Source organism: Oculina patagonica, chromosome 14, assembly GCF_052425735.1.
Source record: "Oculina patagonica isolate OP01 chromosome 14, crgOcupat, whole genome shotgun sequence".
Taxonomy (NCBI): domain Eukaryota; kingdom Metazoa; phylum Cnidaria; class Anthozoa; order Scleractinia; family Oculinidae; genus Oculina; species Oculina patagonica.
Window position 1 is genome coordinate 23484551 of NC_135771.1, and position 14265 is coordinate 23498815.

At 37.8% G+C, this 14265-nt stretch overlaps 2 protein-coding genes and 1 pseudogene across 2 annotated transcripts; all 3 read left to right on the forward strand.

Moving 5' to 3' along the window:
- Positions 1-268: 268 nt before the first annotated feature.
- On the forward strand, positions 269-2422 carry LOC144637953 (contactin-associated protein 1-like). The gene is made up of 3 exons (XM_078497037.1): positions 269-800; positions 878-995; positions 1465-2422. Exons 1-3 carry the CDS (start codon positions 462-464, stop codon positions 2073-2075), a joined length of 1068 nt encoding a protein of 355 aa, XP_078353163.1. The 5' UTR covers positions 269-461; the 3' UTR covers positions 2076-2422.
- Positions 2423-6577: 4155 nt separating this feature from the next.
- Positions 6578-7951, forward strand: LOC144639373 (contactin-associated protein 1-like; annotated as a pseudogene).
- A 3978-nt stretch (positions 7952-11929) lies between these two features.
- Positions 11930-13801, forward strand: LOC144639248 (contactin-associated protein-like 2). The gene is made up of 3 exons (XM_078498543.1): positions 11930-12268; positions 12359-12476; positions 12696-13801. The coding sequence occupies exons 1-3, from the start codon at positions 11930-11932 to the stop codon at positions 13316-13318; spliced, it is 1080 nt and encodes a 359-aa protein (XP_078354669.1). The 3' UTR covers positions 13319-13801.
- The last annotated feature ends 464 nt before the right edge of the window (positions 13802-14265 follow it).

Consider the following 14265-nt stretch of genomic DNA (forward strand, 5'->3'; position numbering starts at 1 on the left):
TCTGTTTTTACCTAGTATCCGTTTTTGGCTATTTTTAACAAAAGCAGGTGATATGAGTCATATTGTATTTCGTCAAAACAAGCAAATTATAAATATAATGTTTGATTATGAAACAGAAATGCCCATATCATCTTTCTATCAAAAAACGCAGTTATTTCCCAAGATTTAACTTGCTAACAAAAACACGTCTTCACTCTCTAAAATTCGAATTTCGAAATTTCGGAAATTTAATTGAAAAGTTCCGAAAATTTCGAACTCAAAATTTCAAGTTAACTTTGATAATTAGACAAAACATTTTGCAATATTAATATTAACGTCTAGGAGAAATTAATAACGTAAAACATTGCACGTAACGTAAAAGGTCTGTCAATCAACATAACTGGCACATTTAGCCCTGGCTTGAAATTTAAAGTGTTCCTGCATCCTCAAACAACACATTTCGCTGTTGGCAGCCCCGCGACATGCTGCTGCTACCACTCCTGTTGTTTGTTATCTCCCAAACGATGCGCGCTATGGAAAACAGCGCGCTTTATCGAAATCCAACAGGCGATTTTTCTGTTGGGGAATTTACCCAAAATCCCTTCCATTACCTATGGGTGCAGAAAATAACATCGTCCAAGGTGGCAGACCAGTTTGATTGCACTTTCCTCTGTGTTGGCGAACCAAAGTGTTTCTCGTTTAACGTTGCAGCGTATCCTGACTCGAAAGGTCTTTATCTGTGTGAGTTGTTGGCCACTGACAAGTACAGAGCAACTAAAAAGTTTCACGCCAATGCTACATTCCATCATTACAGTCCACCGGTTAGAATTTATATATCAGATCATACACAAGTTACCTACAGATTGGGTATTATAACCGATTTTGTCTTTATTTTCAGTCTCCATGTGAAAGCGAGCCTTGCAAGAACGGTGCCGACTGTGTTCCTGAATATGAACTGAACTCCTATCGATGTCGCTGCAAGCCGGGATTCTGTGGAACTTACTGCGAATTGGCAGGTAAAAATCCAAAAGTTCCCATGCTGATATATACAACTGCAAAGCTTGTTAGATTGAAAGACTACTAACACTTTTTACAACTGTGTTTTTTAGTCGAGATGCCCGTCATTTTGTTCTGATATGCATTTCTAAGTACGTTTTAGTATCATTACATCCCCTCCCTAGCTATAGTGTCGTGGGAATCGACTCAAGTCACACCTTTCATTGCTATTAATCAACTGAAGTTTATTACAAGATCAAGAGAGTATATTCACCATACAATACTAGGAATCAGTAATTCTACTTTTACATAGGAAAGTACTTTTACAATCATGTACAGGTTGTGTAATAGGAAATAGCGTTACAGTAGTAACACTTAGGTAACGCAATACACTACACTAGCAGTCCCTGCGCCTCGTTAATTTTTAAATAATAAAACCAACTTGGTAATTTGTAATTTATTTTGACATTTCAACATTTTCTCTTGCAGAAAGCTGTAGTGTGATTTTAAAGTTAAGCAATCCCAAAGCTCCAAGTGGCTCTTACGTCATCGACCCTGATGGAGAAGGAGGCGTGACACCTTTCACTGTTGACTGTGATATGACTGACAAGAACAACGTTGGCGTGACAGTCATCAGTCACGACAGTGAAGACAGAACACACGTGACAGGATGTTTTCCACAAGGCTGTTACAAACGTGACATCCACTACACTGGGGCAGATCTTCTCCAGCTGGGAAGCCTTACAGCCATATCTACCCACTGCGAGCAATTTATCAAGTACGAGTGTTATCACTCAGTGCTCTTATACAACGGTAACATGTATGGCTGGTGGGTGTCACGTGATGGAGACACGATGACGTATTGGGGAGGAAGTAACTCCAGCTTTCCTTACAAGTGCGCATGCGGAGTAACTGGCGCCTGTGTAAACACCGGATATGGATGCAACTGTGACGTAGAGGACGGCGTGTGGCGCGAGGACAGCGGTTTGTTGACTAGCAAATCCCATCTTCCCGTGAAACAGATGAGATTTGGAGACGCTACTAGTGGTGCCTTTCACACTCTGGGGAAACTGAAGTGTTACGGAGTTACAAGCAAATAAACCATGCAAATCGTGTTTCTTCCTCCGGCTGATTTAGTAACTTTACACTGCATTCTTGGATGCATCAGTTCTATAAGTAACCTGCCATGATCATGCACTTAATTAATCCTGGTAATGAATAATTACCATATTGAATTAGGGAAGTGGACTAAATAACAGCGTTAAAATTGTACTTCTTTTTGCAACCAATGCTTGAAGTCAGAAATAATTTTAAAAACATGATAACAATTTAGGGTCAAATATTTCGTTTCAGTTGTAAATTAAAGTGATTCTGATTGTATGATTTATTGTTTGCTGTTAAGCCAATTGTGCCACCTGTAAATCAAGGTAAAGTTAATAAAGCAAGAGTTAAATTAAAAAGTGTATGGTTATTCATCCGCGCAAGATTAAAGTTAATATATACAGCGAGATTGTTCACTGTGAAAAGAAAAAAAAAATAAATGAAATGCTCGAGAGCTGTTTTATTTTCGAAAAGACAGTCTTTAAAAAAAATATATTCAACCCCATTTTTTCTATCTACCTGTCACGAATTTCTGATTTGGGAACACCAGCTGCTCATGCGCCTTAGAAACATCCGCTGACTATCGCCCCGATGATTGCTTTGCAAGTTGTGAGAACATCGGTCAGATTTCATACAAGAGAATGTATGGGAAGTTGCTTTCCCCCCCCCCCCCCCCTCCCCTGAAATAACCTCTTAAAACATTGAAGGAATATTTAAATAACACACCAAATGCAAAAGAAGGTACGGATGGCCAAAAGTGTCGAAGACTGAAACAGATTGCGATAAGGATTTTTGAAATATGGTCCGGCGGAACAGTTTTCAAAGTCAATCTTTTCTGAGTGTAACTTTAAATTATAACGCCCGGGAGACACATTTGGCTGCAATGAAGCTTAAGTTTTATCATTAAGAATCATAGAATTAGTTTCTCTTCAAACATTTAGTTTCATAGCGAATATTTGAAAATTAACATAAAATTAACTTAGCCGTGACACAGTCACTTTAACAAGACCGGGAAATTAATCTTTTTGTGCAGACTACCAGTTCCATTCTTAAAAGTAACTCACGGCGACCATATATAAGCTGCTAGAACCTGATGTAAGCTGCGGGATGCTCGGATTATGCGGCTCTTTAATCATGGGCTAAGATCGACCACCTCTGATCTTGCAAGTCACTGGACATCATATCGCACATGATCACATTTGACGTTTCCTTTCAGAATTCCAACGAAGGCACTGTATCCTCACTTTGAAGTGAGCATGCACAAAAGAGTAACTAGACCCAGGTTCCATTCGGATGATTGAGAGGAATTTTTCCATTTCTCGAGCTCGCTTCAGCCATTTTGAAACGTTCTAGTTGTTTGCGATGTTTTAGAAGCATTTGTTGATAAGTTGACGTAAATCGTTGATAAAAGTCCTCCACCATTTGTTGCAGCTCTAACTTTACCTTTAGGTATTCTCTTCTCTGTCTTCTCGTTTATATTACTGAAAGTATTTGATAAGAAAAGAAAACGTTAAATGGAATAGTCAAAATAGTGCTGATATACGGAAGGAAATGTTGCAGGGACATGCCTGTAGCAGTGACAAAATCGTAACGTGTACACACACCAAGAAAATGTACGGTTGAACTCCGCTAATTCGATCTCGGTTATTTCGAATTCCCCGTTATTTCGAACTAGAACCCGCTTCTCTTGGATTTGCCCTTCAGTCATTTACTATCAGCTATTTCGAACTCTCGCTATTTCGAACTATTTTTTTGATTCCCCTGACGGTTAGAAATAACGGGACTCAACTGTAGGGACATGTTGCAGGGACATGTCCCATTTTGGGACAATTGGACGTGGTATCGTATTTACGTCAGACTTGTCACGATGATCACCTTGCAAAAGGTAAAGTTTCACATCAACGAATTTGAAAAGCAGCAAAAATAAAAGGTAAATACACGCACGAAAACAATGTATATCTTTAAATTAAAACATGTTTTGACGGGCTCATACACCAGAATAACAATTTAGCCAAGCCATTGGCATTGAATATCTAAACATAAAACGCAACTCCCCCCGCCCCTACTTCACCATTCCTGTATCGGATTAAAGGTGATCAAAAAATGAAACAAAGATAATTAACTTTATTTTATCGCATTAAGGTGTAGATAAAACGTTCTCCAAATATAAAGAAAACTTTAATAATAGGTCGAGAGGAACAATTTTCTGCGAAGAAATATAGTATGAAGGTCATATTTAAAACTCGATGACTTTTATATGGGGACTAATTTCAAGTCGAAATTGACTTGTTCGTAGCCTGTTAATTACGAAATATTGTCATGTTTTTATACACCTGTCATAATGAAGCCAAACCATTTAAATTGAATAATTAAATTAGGACTCGCATAATTTTTCTGCATGTTTTGTTTCTTTCCAAAATTAAGGGTAAAATTCTTGAAAATTAAATGTAAGAGGAATTGTAGTTTTGTTTTGTGTGTTTTTAAAGCATTAGTTTTTCCCTTCGTGTTATTGAATGCTTCTCTGGTGATGCAAGCAAGTCATATCTTATTTTGTCAACAGTCTAAAGAAAAATGTAAATATTATGCATGAAAATGACTTTCTATTTACTGTTCCACCGGCTATTAGTCAATATTGACAATACAGCTAACTTGTACAGACTTAAGTTGAAATTTAACGTCTTCCTGCACAGAAAATTAAATCTACTGCATTTCCCTTGTTATGAGACCAACATAACTTAACACCGGACGGACTGTCAGTGTTTTGCAATGATATCTTGCAATAATTGAACTTAACTTTTATACAATTACAAAAACCACTTTGCAGTTTAAGGTGATATAGAGCTAGAATTTTACGTTATGTAAATATAGTATTCATAAATCCTTCAATCAATGATGCTGATTTGTTTTTACCCACGCCTTAAAAGACGTAATTGGCCGTTTTTATGCTAGAGACGTTAAAGCTGTCTTAGACGTTAAAGCTGTCTCGAGACGACATTAACGTCTAGTATAAAAACGGTAAATAAGACAGACACCTTAAACGTCTGATGAGTTTAACGTCTTTTCGTAAGAGCGTCTGAACGACGCTCTTATCGGACAGCTTTGTTAAAGCCGTCTAGTATAAAAACGGTAAATAAGACGGACGCCTTTAACGTCCGATGGCTTTACGTCTTCGTGTCCAGTGTCCTCCGAGTGTCGAACCCAGTCTTTTTTTTATTTTTTTCTGAAAAGCTGTCTACTAAATGCGTCCCGTTTTTATACCAAACGCCTTTAACGTCTTAGACGTTAAAGTCGTCTGACGACATTATCGTCTCTAGCATAAAAACAGCCATTGAAATTTAAGGTTTTCCTGCACGGAAAATTAAAACTATTTTTCTTTAACACCGGACAAACATTTTTTTGTACTTCTTTTAAAAATTAAAAAAAAGGAAATCGTCCTTTACACGAAAGATTTAGGAAAGAAAAATTCTCGACAATTAATAATAATATTGATTTTTGTTTTGACCCAGCAACAATTTCCTTTTCCGTTTATTAACCAGGTGCTACAAGTCGTATCTTATTTCGTCTTCTTCCTCCTAACATTTTACACTTAGGCACTTACCAACAATTAACTTGAGAATTAAAACAGGACAAATTCAAAACTAAAAACACGTCCTTATTTCTCGGACCACAACATTAAATTCTTAGCAAATAGTAAAAAAATTGTAGTCTTGTTTTAAGTTTGTTCCAAGCAGAAGTGTTCCTATTCTCTTTAACGCACGCTTCGGAAAGTGTTGCAAACATGGGCATATATTATTCTGTCTAACAGTCCATACAAACAATGTTGAAAGAACCGGCCTTATAATAAACGAGACCAATCACGTGGATAGCGTTTATATGGGGATTTAAAACGAAAATGATGCCCTCTTAGTCGTTTAATGTGCCGAGGGTAATAATTAAGTCATTCAGACGTGAAATTTAACACTGTTTTCCTTGTTGTGAGAACTACATTAGAACGAAATTGTTTTGGAACTTTTAAAATATGAAAAGAAATTGTCGGTCGAAAAAAAGTTCTCGATAATAAAGAAAAAGTTATTAATAATGGTTTTGGTTTCTGTTTTTACCTAGTGACGGTTTATGGCTTTTTTACTAAAGAAGGTGATGGAAGTTATATCACATTTCGCCAAATAAACTTTTACTCATATAATGTCAGATTATGAAACAGAAATATAATATATAATATAATAGAAATCTTTACGTTATTTCCCAACATTTATTTGTTAGCAAAAACTGTTGTTAATACTTGCTAAACTTCGAAAACTCGAAAATTTTCGAAATCTCCATACTCAAGTTTAAAGTTAATTTTTATAATTAGACAAAAGATTTCCATTATTGCCATAACTAGGAGAAATAAATAATGTAAAGCATTGTGAAAAACATGTCAATCAACATAACTGACATATTCAGACATGGCTTCAAATTTAAGGTGTTCCCTGCATCCTCAAACCACACATTTCGTTGTTGGCAGCCCAGCGCCATGTTGCTGCTACCACTCCTGTTGTTTGTTATCTCCCAAACGATGCGCGCTATGGAAAACAGCGCGCTTTATCGAAATCCAACAGGCGACTTTTCTGTTGGGGAATTTACCCAAAATTCCTTCCATTACCTATGGGTAAAGAAAATAACATCGTCCAAGGTGGCAGACCAGTTTGATTGCACTTTCCTCTGTGTTGGTGAACCGAAGTGTTTCTCGTTTAACGTTGCAGCGTATCCTGACTCGAAAGGCCTTTATCTGTGTGAGTTGTTGGCCACTGACAAGTACAGAGCAACTAAAAAGTTTCACGCCAATGCTACATTCCATCATTACAGTCCACCGGTAAGAATTTATATATCAGATCATACACAAGTTACTTACAGATTGGGTATTATAACCGATTTTGACTTTATTTTCAGTCTCTATGTGAAAGCGAGCCTTGCAAGAACGGTGCCGAATGTGTTCCAAAATATGAACTGAACTCCTATCGATGTCGCTGCAAACCGGGATTCACTGGAACTTACTGCGAATGGGCAGGTACAAATCCAGAAGTTCACATGTTGATTTAAGTCTAGTTAAACCGTGAAGCTGGTTAGATTCCAAACTTTGTCACAACTGTGTTAAAGCAAAGATTCTCGTTGTTTTGTATTGATGTGCATTTTATAAGTATAATTTTAGCATTATTAAACCCCACTCCCCGCAACTCATCAAATTGAAAATATTTAACCTTACTTGCATTTTTCTCGTAGCAAAAAGCTGCAGTATGATTAAGCTGTACAACCCCAAAGCTCCAAGTGGTTCTTACGTCATCGACCCTGATGGAGAAAGAGGCGTGACACCCTTCACTGTTAACTGTGACATGACTGACAAGAACAACGTTGGCTTGACAGTCATCAGTCACGACAGTAAAGACAGAAAGTACGTGACAGGATATGGGCCGAGAGGCTCTTATAAACGTGACATCCACTACATTGGGGCAGATCTTCTCCAGCTGGGAAGCCTAGCGGCCATATCTGCACACTGTGAGCAGTTTATCAAGTATGAGTGTCATGGATCAAGGCTCTTCAGAAACATGTATGGCTGGTGGGTGTCACGTGATGGAGACAAGATGACGTATTGGGGAGGAAGTAACTCCAGCTTTCCTTATACAAGTGCGCATGCGGGGTAACTGGCACCTGCGCAAACACCGCATATGGATGCAACTGCGATGCAGATGGTTTAACGCCTCGTGAGGACAGCGGTTTGTTGACTGACAAGTCCCATCTTCCCGTAAAACAGCTGAGATTTGGAGACGCCTGGAACTCTGTTCAGCATGGCTATCACACTCTGGGGAAACTGAAGTGTTACGGAGTTACAAGCAAATGACTGACTTACTAATTTAACATTGCATTTAGATAAATCAGTTTCAGTAGTAATCTGCCATTGTAGGTCATGCACTTAATTATTACTACTACTATTTTGAATTAGGCACCGACCTTATGCCACCTCAGCCTGTTTGTTATAAAGAGAAATTGGACTAAATAGCAGAGTTAAAATTGTACTCCTTTTTTCAGCCGATACTTGAAATCAAAGATAAGTTTCGAATAATTTTAAAAAAATAACAACAAATCAGAGTAAAATAATTCTTTTCAGTTGTAAATTAACGTACTTCCGATTGTATGATTTATGGTTTTCTGTCAAGCCGGTTGCACCACTTGTAATAAGAGTAAAGTTAACAAAGCAAGAGTAAAATAAAAAAAAAGTGTATGGTTATTCATCCGCTGAAGACTAAAGTTAATATATATAGCAAGATTGTCACTGTGAAAAGAACAAAAATAAATGAAAGACCCGAGAGCTGTTTTAGTTTCGATTGGCAGGCTTTTAAAAAACATCTATCCCCATCTTGTCTATCCACCTGACACGAGTTTCTGATTTAGGAACACCAGCTTGGAAAGGTAAGGGGATGGGGGGGGGGGGGGGGGGGCGGTGAAAGGAAATCACACGCCAGCTTGAGCGAATTTATAGTTGAAAGCGAATTAAGGCTTCTTCAACTAACAAACATTTTTATGAAAACACTGAGACGGAGGAAGAGAAAGGACCCTGACAAACAATGTGAGAATAGCGAGCTTCAAAAGAGATAGCTTGGGCGAGAGAACGTGCGCGAGCATCTTTAGAATGATCTGTGTACACGCGAGCGTATAAACGCGCGAGGAGGTAACGTCACTAAATGCAGTTCTAAGGGGACGGACCACGAACACAATTGTTTTTCCTGTAAATATCTAATTGCCGTAACTGCTCTTCAGAAGTTCAAGGAAAGCGATACAATTTTTGCCTGGTGCGGATCATCCCTGTAGCTGCCAAACAATGCACAATCCCGACTTAGCGATGTCATGGGCTTTCGCCAAATTTGATAATGGTGTACTTCCAAAGATCTTAAGGTCGATCACGTGTCTACTCGCATCCCAGGCCACCACGCAATTCCGCAACATGTACTGGGAGACCTGTGGCTTTCAAATACTGCAGGTCAGGCTTTCAGGGTCTGCTGATCAGGCCCAAACTTTGAGATGAAACGACATATTCACAGTATGAATTTGTAAACTGTGGCTCCAGTCAACTCTTTGGCTTCAGAATAATTCAAGGTTAATTGGAAAATTGGTGGACCGAAAGGGGACACCCCTAGGACCCATTGCAAATATGTCCGCTTATGGGAGTTTAAAAATGTAGTTTTTTGTATGTGGATGGACCTTAATATGAGTCCGTGGATGGACCTTAATATGAGTCCGCTTATGGGATGTGCCTTTTAACAAAAATTACAATTGCACTCATAAAGAGCTCAACATAATACCAGGGTGAAAATACTCAACGCGTGTCATTTCATAATTTCAGTTGTTCCTATCCTTAATTTCCATTCGTTTGTAGCTGAAAACAATAACAGCTATCGTTGCTAGCTTATTTTTAGAAAAATTCTTCATAGATTTATCGCAGACCAAGCGTTCTTTACATTATATCTTGTATGACTGCTTTGATAGAATATTGAGATGCGCGTAGCCTGAAGCGAGGACTCGTGAGAGCGACTCGGCGACGTCACCGATGAAGATGGGGTTCAGGCCCTCTTCTCTAACTGCCTTCCCAGTCAAAAAGGCAGGAAAATAAATTTCGTCTAGAGGTACTGTTTAACACCTGTCCACTGCCTGTGAAAACTATTGATTCCATTCTTGAAAGAAATTCAAGAATAAAACGCAATTCTCCCCACCCCCCACTACCTTCCACTTACCTAACCTACTTCACCATTCCTGTATCGGATTAAAGGTGATCAAAAAATGAAACTAAGATAATTAACTTTATTCTATCGCATTAAGGTGTAGATAAAACTTTCTCCAAATATAAAGAAAACTTTAATAATAAGTCGAGAGAAACAATTTTCTGCGATGAAATATAGTATGAAGGTCCTATTTAAAACTCGATGACTTTTATATGGAGACTACTTTCACTGAGTCGAAATTGACTTCTTCGTAGCCTCTTAATTACGAAATATTTTCATGTTTTTATGCACCTGTCATAACTAAGCCAAATCATTCAATTTGAATAATTAAAATTAGGACTCGCATAATTTTTCTGCATGTTTTGTATTTTTCCAAAACAGCCAAAATGAAGGGTAAAATTCTTGAAAATTAAATGTAAGAAGAATTGTTGTTTTGTTTTGTGTGTTTTCAAGTTTTTCTCTTCATTTTATTAAATGCTTCGTCGGGTGATGCAAGCAAGTAATATCTTATTTTGTCAACATTCTAAAGGAAAATATAAATATTGGCCATGATAATGAATTTTTATTTACTGTTCCACCGGCTATTAGTCAATATAGACAATACAGCTAACTTGTTCAGACGTAAATTGATTTGTAACGTCTTCCTGCACAGAAAATTAAAACTACTGTATTTTTCTTGTTATGAGACCTACATGACTTAATAACGGACGAACTATCAGTGTTATGCAATGATATCTTGCAAAAATTGAACTTAACTTTTATATACAATTACAAAAACCACTTTGCAGTTTTAGGTAATGTTGAGCTAGCACTTTGCGTTATGTAAATATAGCATTCATAAATCCTTCAATCAATGATACTGACTTGTTTTTACCCACGCCTTAAAAGACGTAATTGAAATTTAAGGTCTTCCTGCACGGAAAATTAAAACTACTTTTCTTTAACACCGGACGAAAATTTTCTTGTACTTCTTTTAAAAATTAAAAAAGGAAATCGTCCTTTACACGAACGACATAAGAAAGAAAAATTCTCGACAATTAATTAAGAATAATTATAATAATATTGATTTCTGTTTTGACTCAGCAACAATTTCCTTTTCCGTTTATTAACCAGGTGCTACAAGTCGTATTTATTTCGTTTTCTTCCTCCTAACATTTCACACTGAGGCACTTACCAACAATTAACTTAAGAATAAAAACAGGGCAAATTCAAAATTAAAAATACGTCCTTATTTCTCGGACCACAACATTTAATTCTTCACAAATAGTAAAAAAATTGTAGTCTTGTTTTAAGTTTGTTTCAAACAGAAGTGTTCCTCTTCTCTTTAACGCACGCTTCGGAAAGTGTTGCAAACATGGGCATATACTATTCTGTCTAACAGTCCATACAAAAAATGTTAAAAGAACCGGCCTAATAATAAACGAGACCAATCACGTGGATAGCGTTTATTTGAGGATTTAAACCGAAAATGATGTCCTCTTAGTCGTTTAATGTGCTGAGGGTAATAATTAAGTCATTCAGACATGAAATTTAACACTGTTTTCCTTGTTGCGAGAACTACATTAGCACGAAATTGTTTTGGAACTTTTAAAATATGAAAAGAAATCGTTCAATGGTAAAAAAAATTCTCGATAATAAAGAAAAAGTTATTAATAATGGTTTTGGTTTCTGTTTTTACCTAGTGACGGTTTATGGCTTTTTTACTAAAGAAGGTGATGCAAGTTATATCACATTTCGCCAAATAAAATTTATACTCATACAATGTCGGATTATGAAACAGAAATATAATATATAACATATAAAAAATCTTAACGGTATTTCCCAACATTTATTTGCTAGCAAAAACATGTTGTTAATACTCGCTAAACTTCGAAAATTCGAAAATTTTCGAAAACTCCACACTCAAATTTCAAGTTAATTTTTATAATTAGACAAAAGATTTCCATTATTGCCATAACTAGGAGAAATTAATAACGTAAAGCATTGCACGCGATGTGAAAAACATGTCAATCAACATAACTGACATATTCAGACATGGCTTGAAAATTTAAGGTGTTTCAGCATCCTCAAACAACACATTTCGCTGTTGGCAGCCCCGCGCCATGCTGTTGCTACCACTCCTGTTGTTTGTTATCTCCCAAACGATGCGCGCTATGGAAAACAGCGCGCTTTATCGAAATCCAACAGGCGATTTTTCTGTTGGCGAATTTACCCAAAATCCCTTTTATTATCTATGGGTAAAGAAAATAACATCGTCAAAGGTGGCAGACCAGTTTGATTGCACTTTCCTTTGTGTTGGCGAACCAAAGTGTTTCTCGTTTAACGTTGCAGCGTATCCTGACTCGAAAGGTCTTTATCTGTGTGAGTTGTTGGCCACTGACAAGTACAGAGCAACTAAAAAGTTTCACGCCAATGCTACATTCCATCATTACAGTCCACCGGTAAGAGTTATCAGATCATACACAAGTTCTCTGCTGACTTATTAATACTTGCAGGTTGAATATTATAACCGATTTTGTCTTTATTTTCAGTCTCCATGTGAAAGCGAGCCTTGCAAGAACGGTGCCGAATGTGTTCCTGAATATGAACTGAACTCCTATCGATGTCGCTGCAAGCCTGGATTCTGTGGAACTTACTGCGAATTGGCAGGTAAAAATCCAAATTTCACATGTTGATATAAGTCTAGTTTATCCGCGAAGCTAGTTAGATTCCAAAGTTATTAAACGTTTGTTACAACTGTGTTAAAGCAGAGATTATTGTTGTTTTGTGCTGATGTGCATTTCGAAGTACGATTTTAGCATTATTGAACCCCACTCTCCGCGACTTACAATTTGAAAATATTAAACCTTACTTGCATTTTTCTCGTAGCAAATAAAAGCTGCAGTATGATTAAGCTGTGCAACCCCAAAGCTCCAAGTGGTTCTTACGTCATCGACCCTGATGGAGAAGGAGGCGTGACACCTTTCACTGTTGACTGTGACATGACTGACAAGAACAACGTTGGCGTGACAGTCATCAGTCAAGACAGTGAAGACAGGACGCGCGTGGGAGGATGTTGGCCACGAGGCTGTTACAAACGTGACATCCACTACACTGGGGCAGATCTTCTCCAGCTGGGAAACCTAACAGCCATATCTGCACACTGTGAGCAGTTTATCAAGTACGAGTGTCGTGGCTCAAGGCTTTTACTGAACGGTGACATGTATGGCTGGTGGGTGTCACGTGATGGAGACAAGATGACGTATTGGGGAGGAAGTAACTCCAGCTTTCCTTACAAGTGCGCATGCGGGGTATCTGGCACCTGCGCTAACCCCGGATATGGATGCAACTGCGATAAAAATGATGGCACGTGGCGCAAGGACAGCGGTTTGTTGACCAACAAGTCCCATCTTCCAGTAAAACAGCTGAGATTTGGAGACGCCGGGAACTCTAATCAGTTTGGCTATCACACCCTGGGGAAACTGAAGTGTTACGGAGTTACAAGCAAATGACTGACTTACTAACTTAACATGGCATTTAGATACATCGGTTTTAGTCAATTGAAAAAGTAGTCTGCCAATGTATGGTCAAGCACTTTACACTGAAAATGAATAATTGCTATGTTGAATATGTCAGGTTAAAAATGTACTCCTTTTCGTTACCGATGGTTGAAGTCAGAAATAATTTTAAAACATGATAACAATTTAGGGTCAAATATTTCGCTTTAGTTGTAAATTAAAGTAATTCTGACTGTATGATTTATTGCTTCCTGTTAAGCCAATTGTGCCACGTAAATTAAGGTAAAGTTAATAAAGCAAGAGTTAAATAAAAAAGTGTATGGTTATTCATCCGCTCAGGACTGAAGTTAATATATACACCGAAATTGTTCACTGTGAGAAGAGAAAAATTGAATGAAAAATTTGATAGCTGTTTAAGTTTCGAAATAGCCGGCTTTAAAAAATCATCAATCCCAACCTCATATATCTACCTGACACGGATTTTTTTATAAAGGAACACCAGCTTGGAAAAGCAGGGGGTGGGTGGGTGGGTGAGAAGGAGGGGGGGGGGGGTTGTAAAAGGAAATCACACGCCAGCTTGAGCGAATTTATAATCGAAAGCGAATGAAGACTTTTTCAATCAACAAACAATTTTTATGGATTCAATGAGACGGAGTAAGAGAAAGGGCCCTGTTAAAGAATGTGAGAATAGCGAGCTTTACAAGAGAGAGTGCGTGCGTGAGCATCTTTAGAATCCTCTGGGTACTCGCGAGCGTATAAACACGCGAGGAGGTAACGTCACTAAATGCAGTTTTAAGGGGACGGACCACGAAGACAATTGTCCTTCCTGTAAATATGTAATTGCCATAACCGCTCTTCAGTAGCTCGAGGAAAGCGATACAATTTTTGCCTTGTGCGTATCATCCCTGTAGCTGCCAAACAATGCAAAATCCTGACTTAGC

Excerpts from the sequence above, each read along its gene's own strand:
- LOC144637953 (XM_078497037.1), top strand. The coding sequence starts at position 462 with ATGCTGCTGCTACCACTCCTGTTGTTTGTTATCTCCCAAACGATGCGC. Across the intron at positions 801-877 it reads TCCATCATTACAGTCCACCG|TCTCCATGTGAAAGCGAGCC; the intron begins GTTAGAATTTAT and ends CTTTATTTTCAG. Across the intron at positions 996-1,464 it reads AACTTACTGCGAATTGGCAG|AAAGCTGTAGTGTGATTTTA; the intron begins GTAAAAATCCAA and ends TTTCTCTTGCAG.
- LOC144639248 (XM_078498543.1), top strand. The coding sequence starts at position 11,930 with ATGCTGTTGCTACCACTCCTGTTGTTTGTTATCTCCCAAACGATGCGC. Across the intron at positions 12,269-12,358 it reads TCCATCATTACAGTCCACCG|TCTCCATGTGAAAGCGAGCC; the intron begins GTAAGAGTTATC and ends CTTTATTTTCAG. Across the intron at positions 12,477-12,695 it reads AACTTACTGCGAATTGGCAG|CAAATAAAAGCTGCAGTATG; the intron begins GTAAAAATCCAA and ends TTTTTCTCGTAG.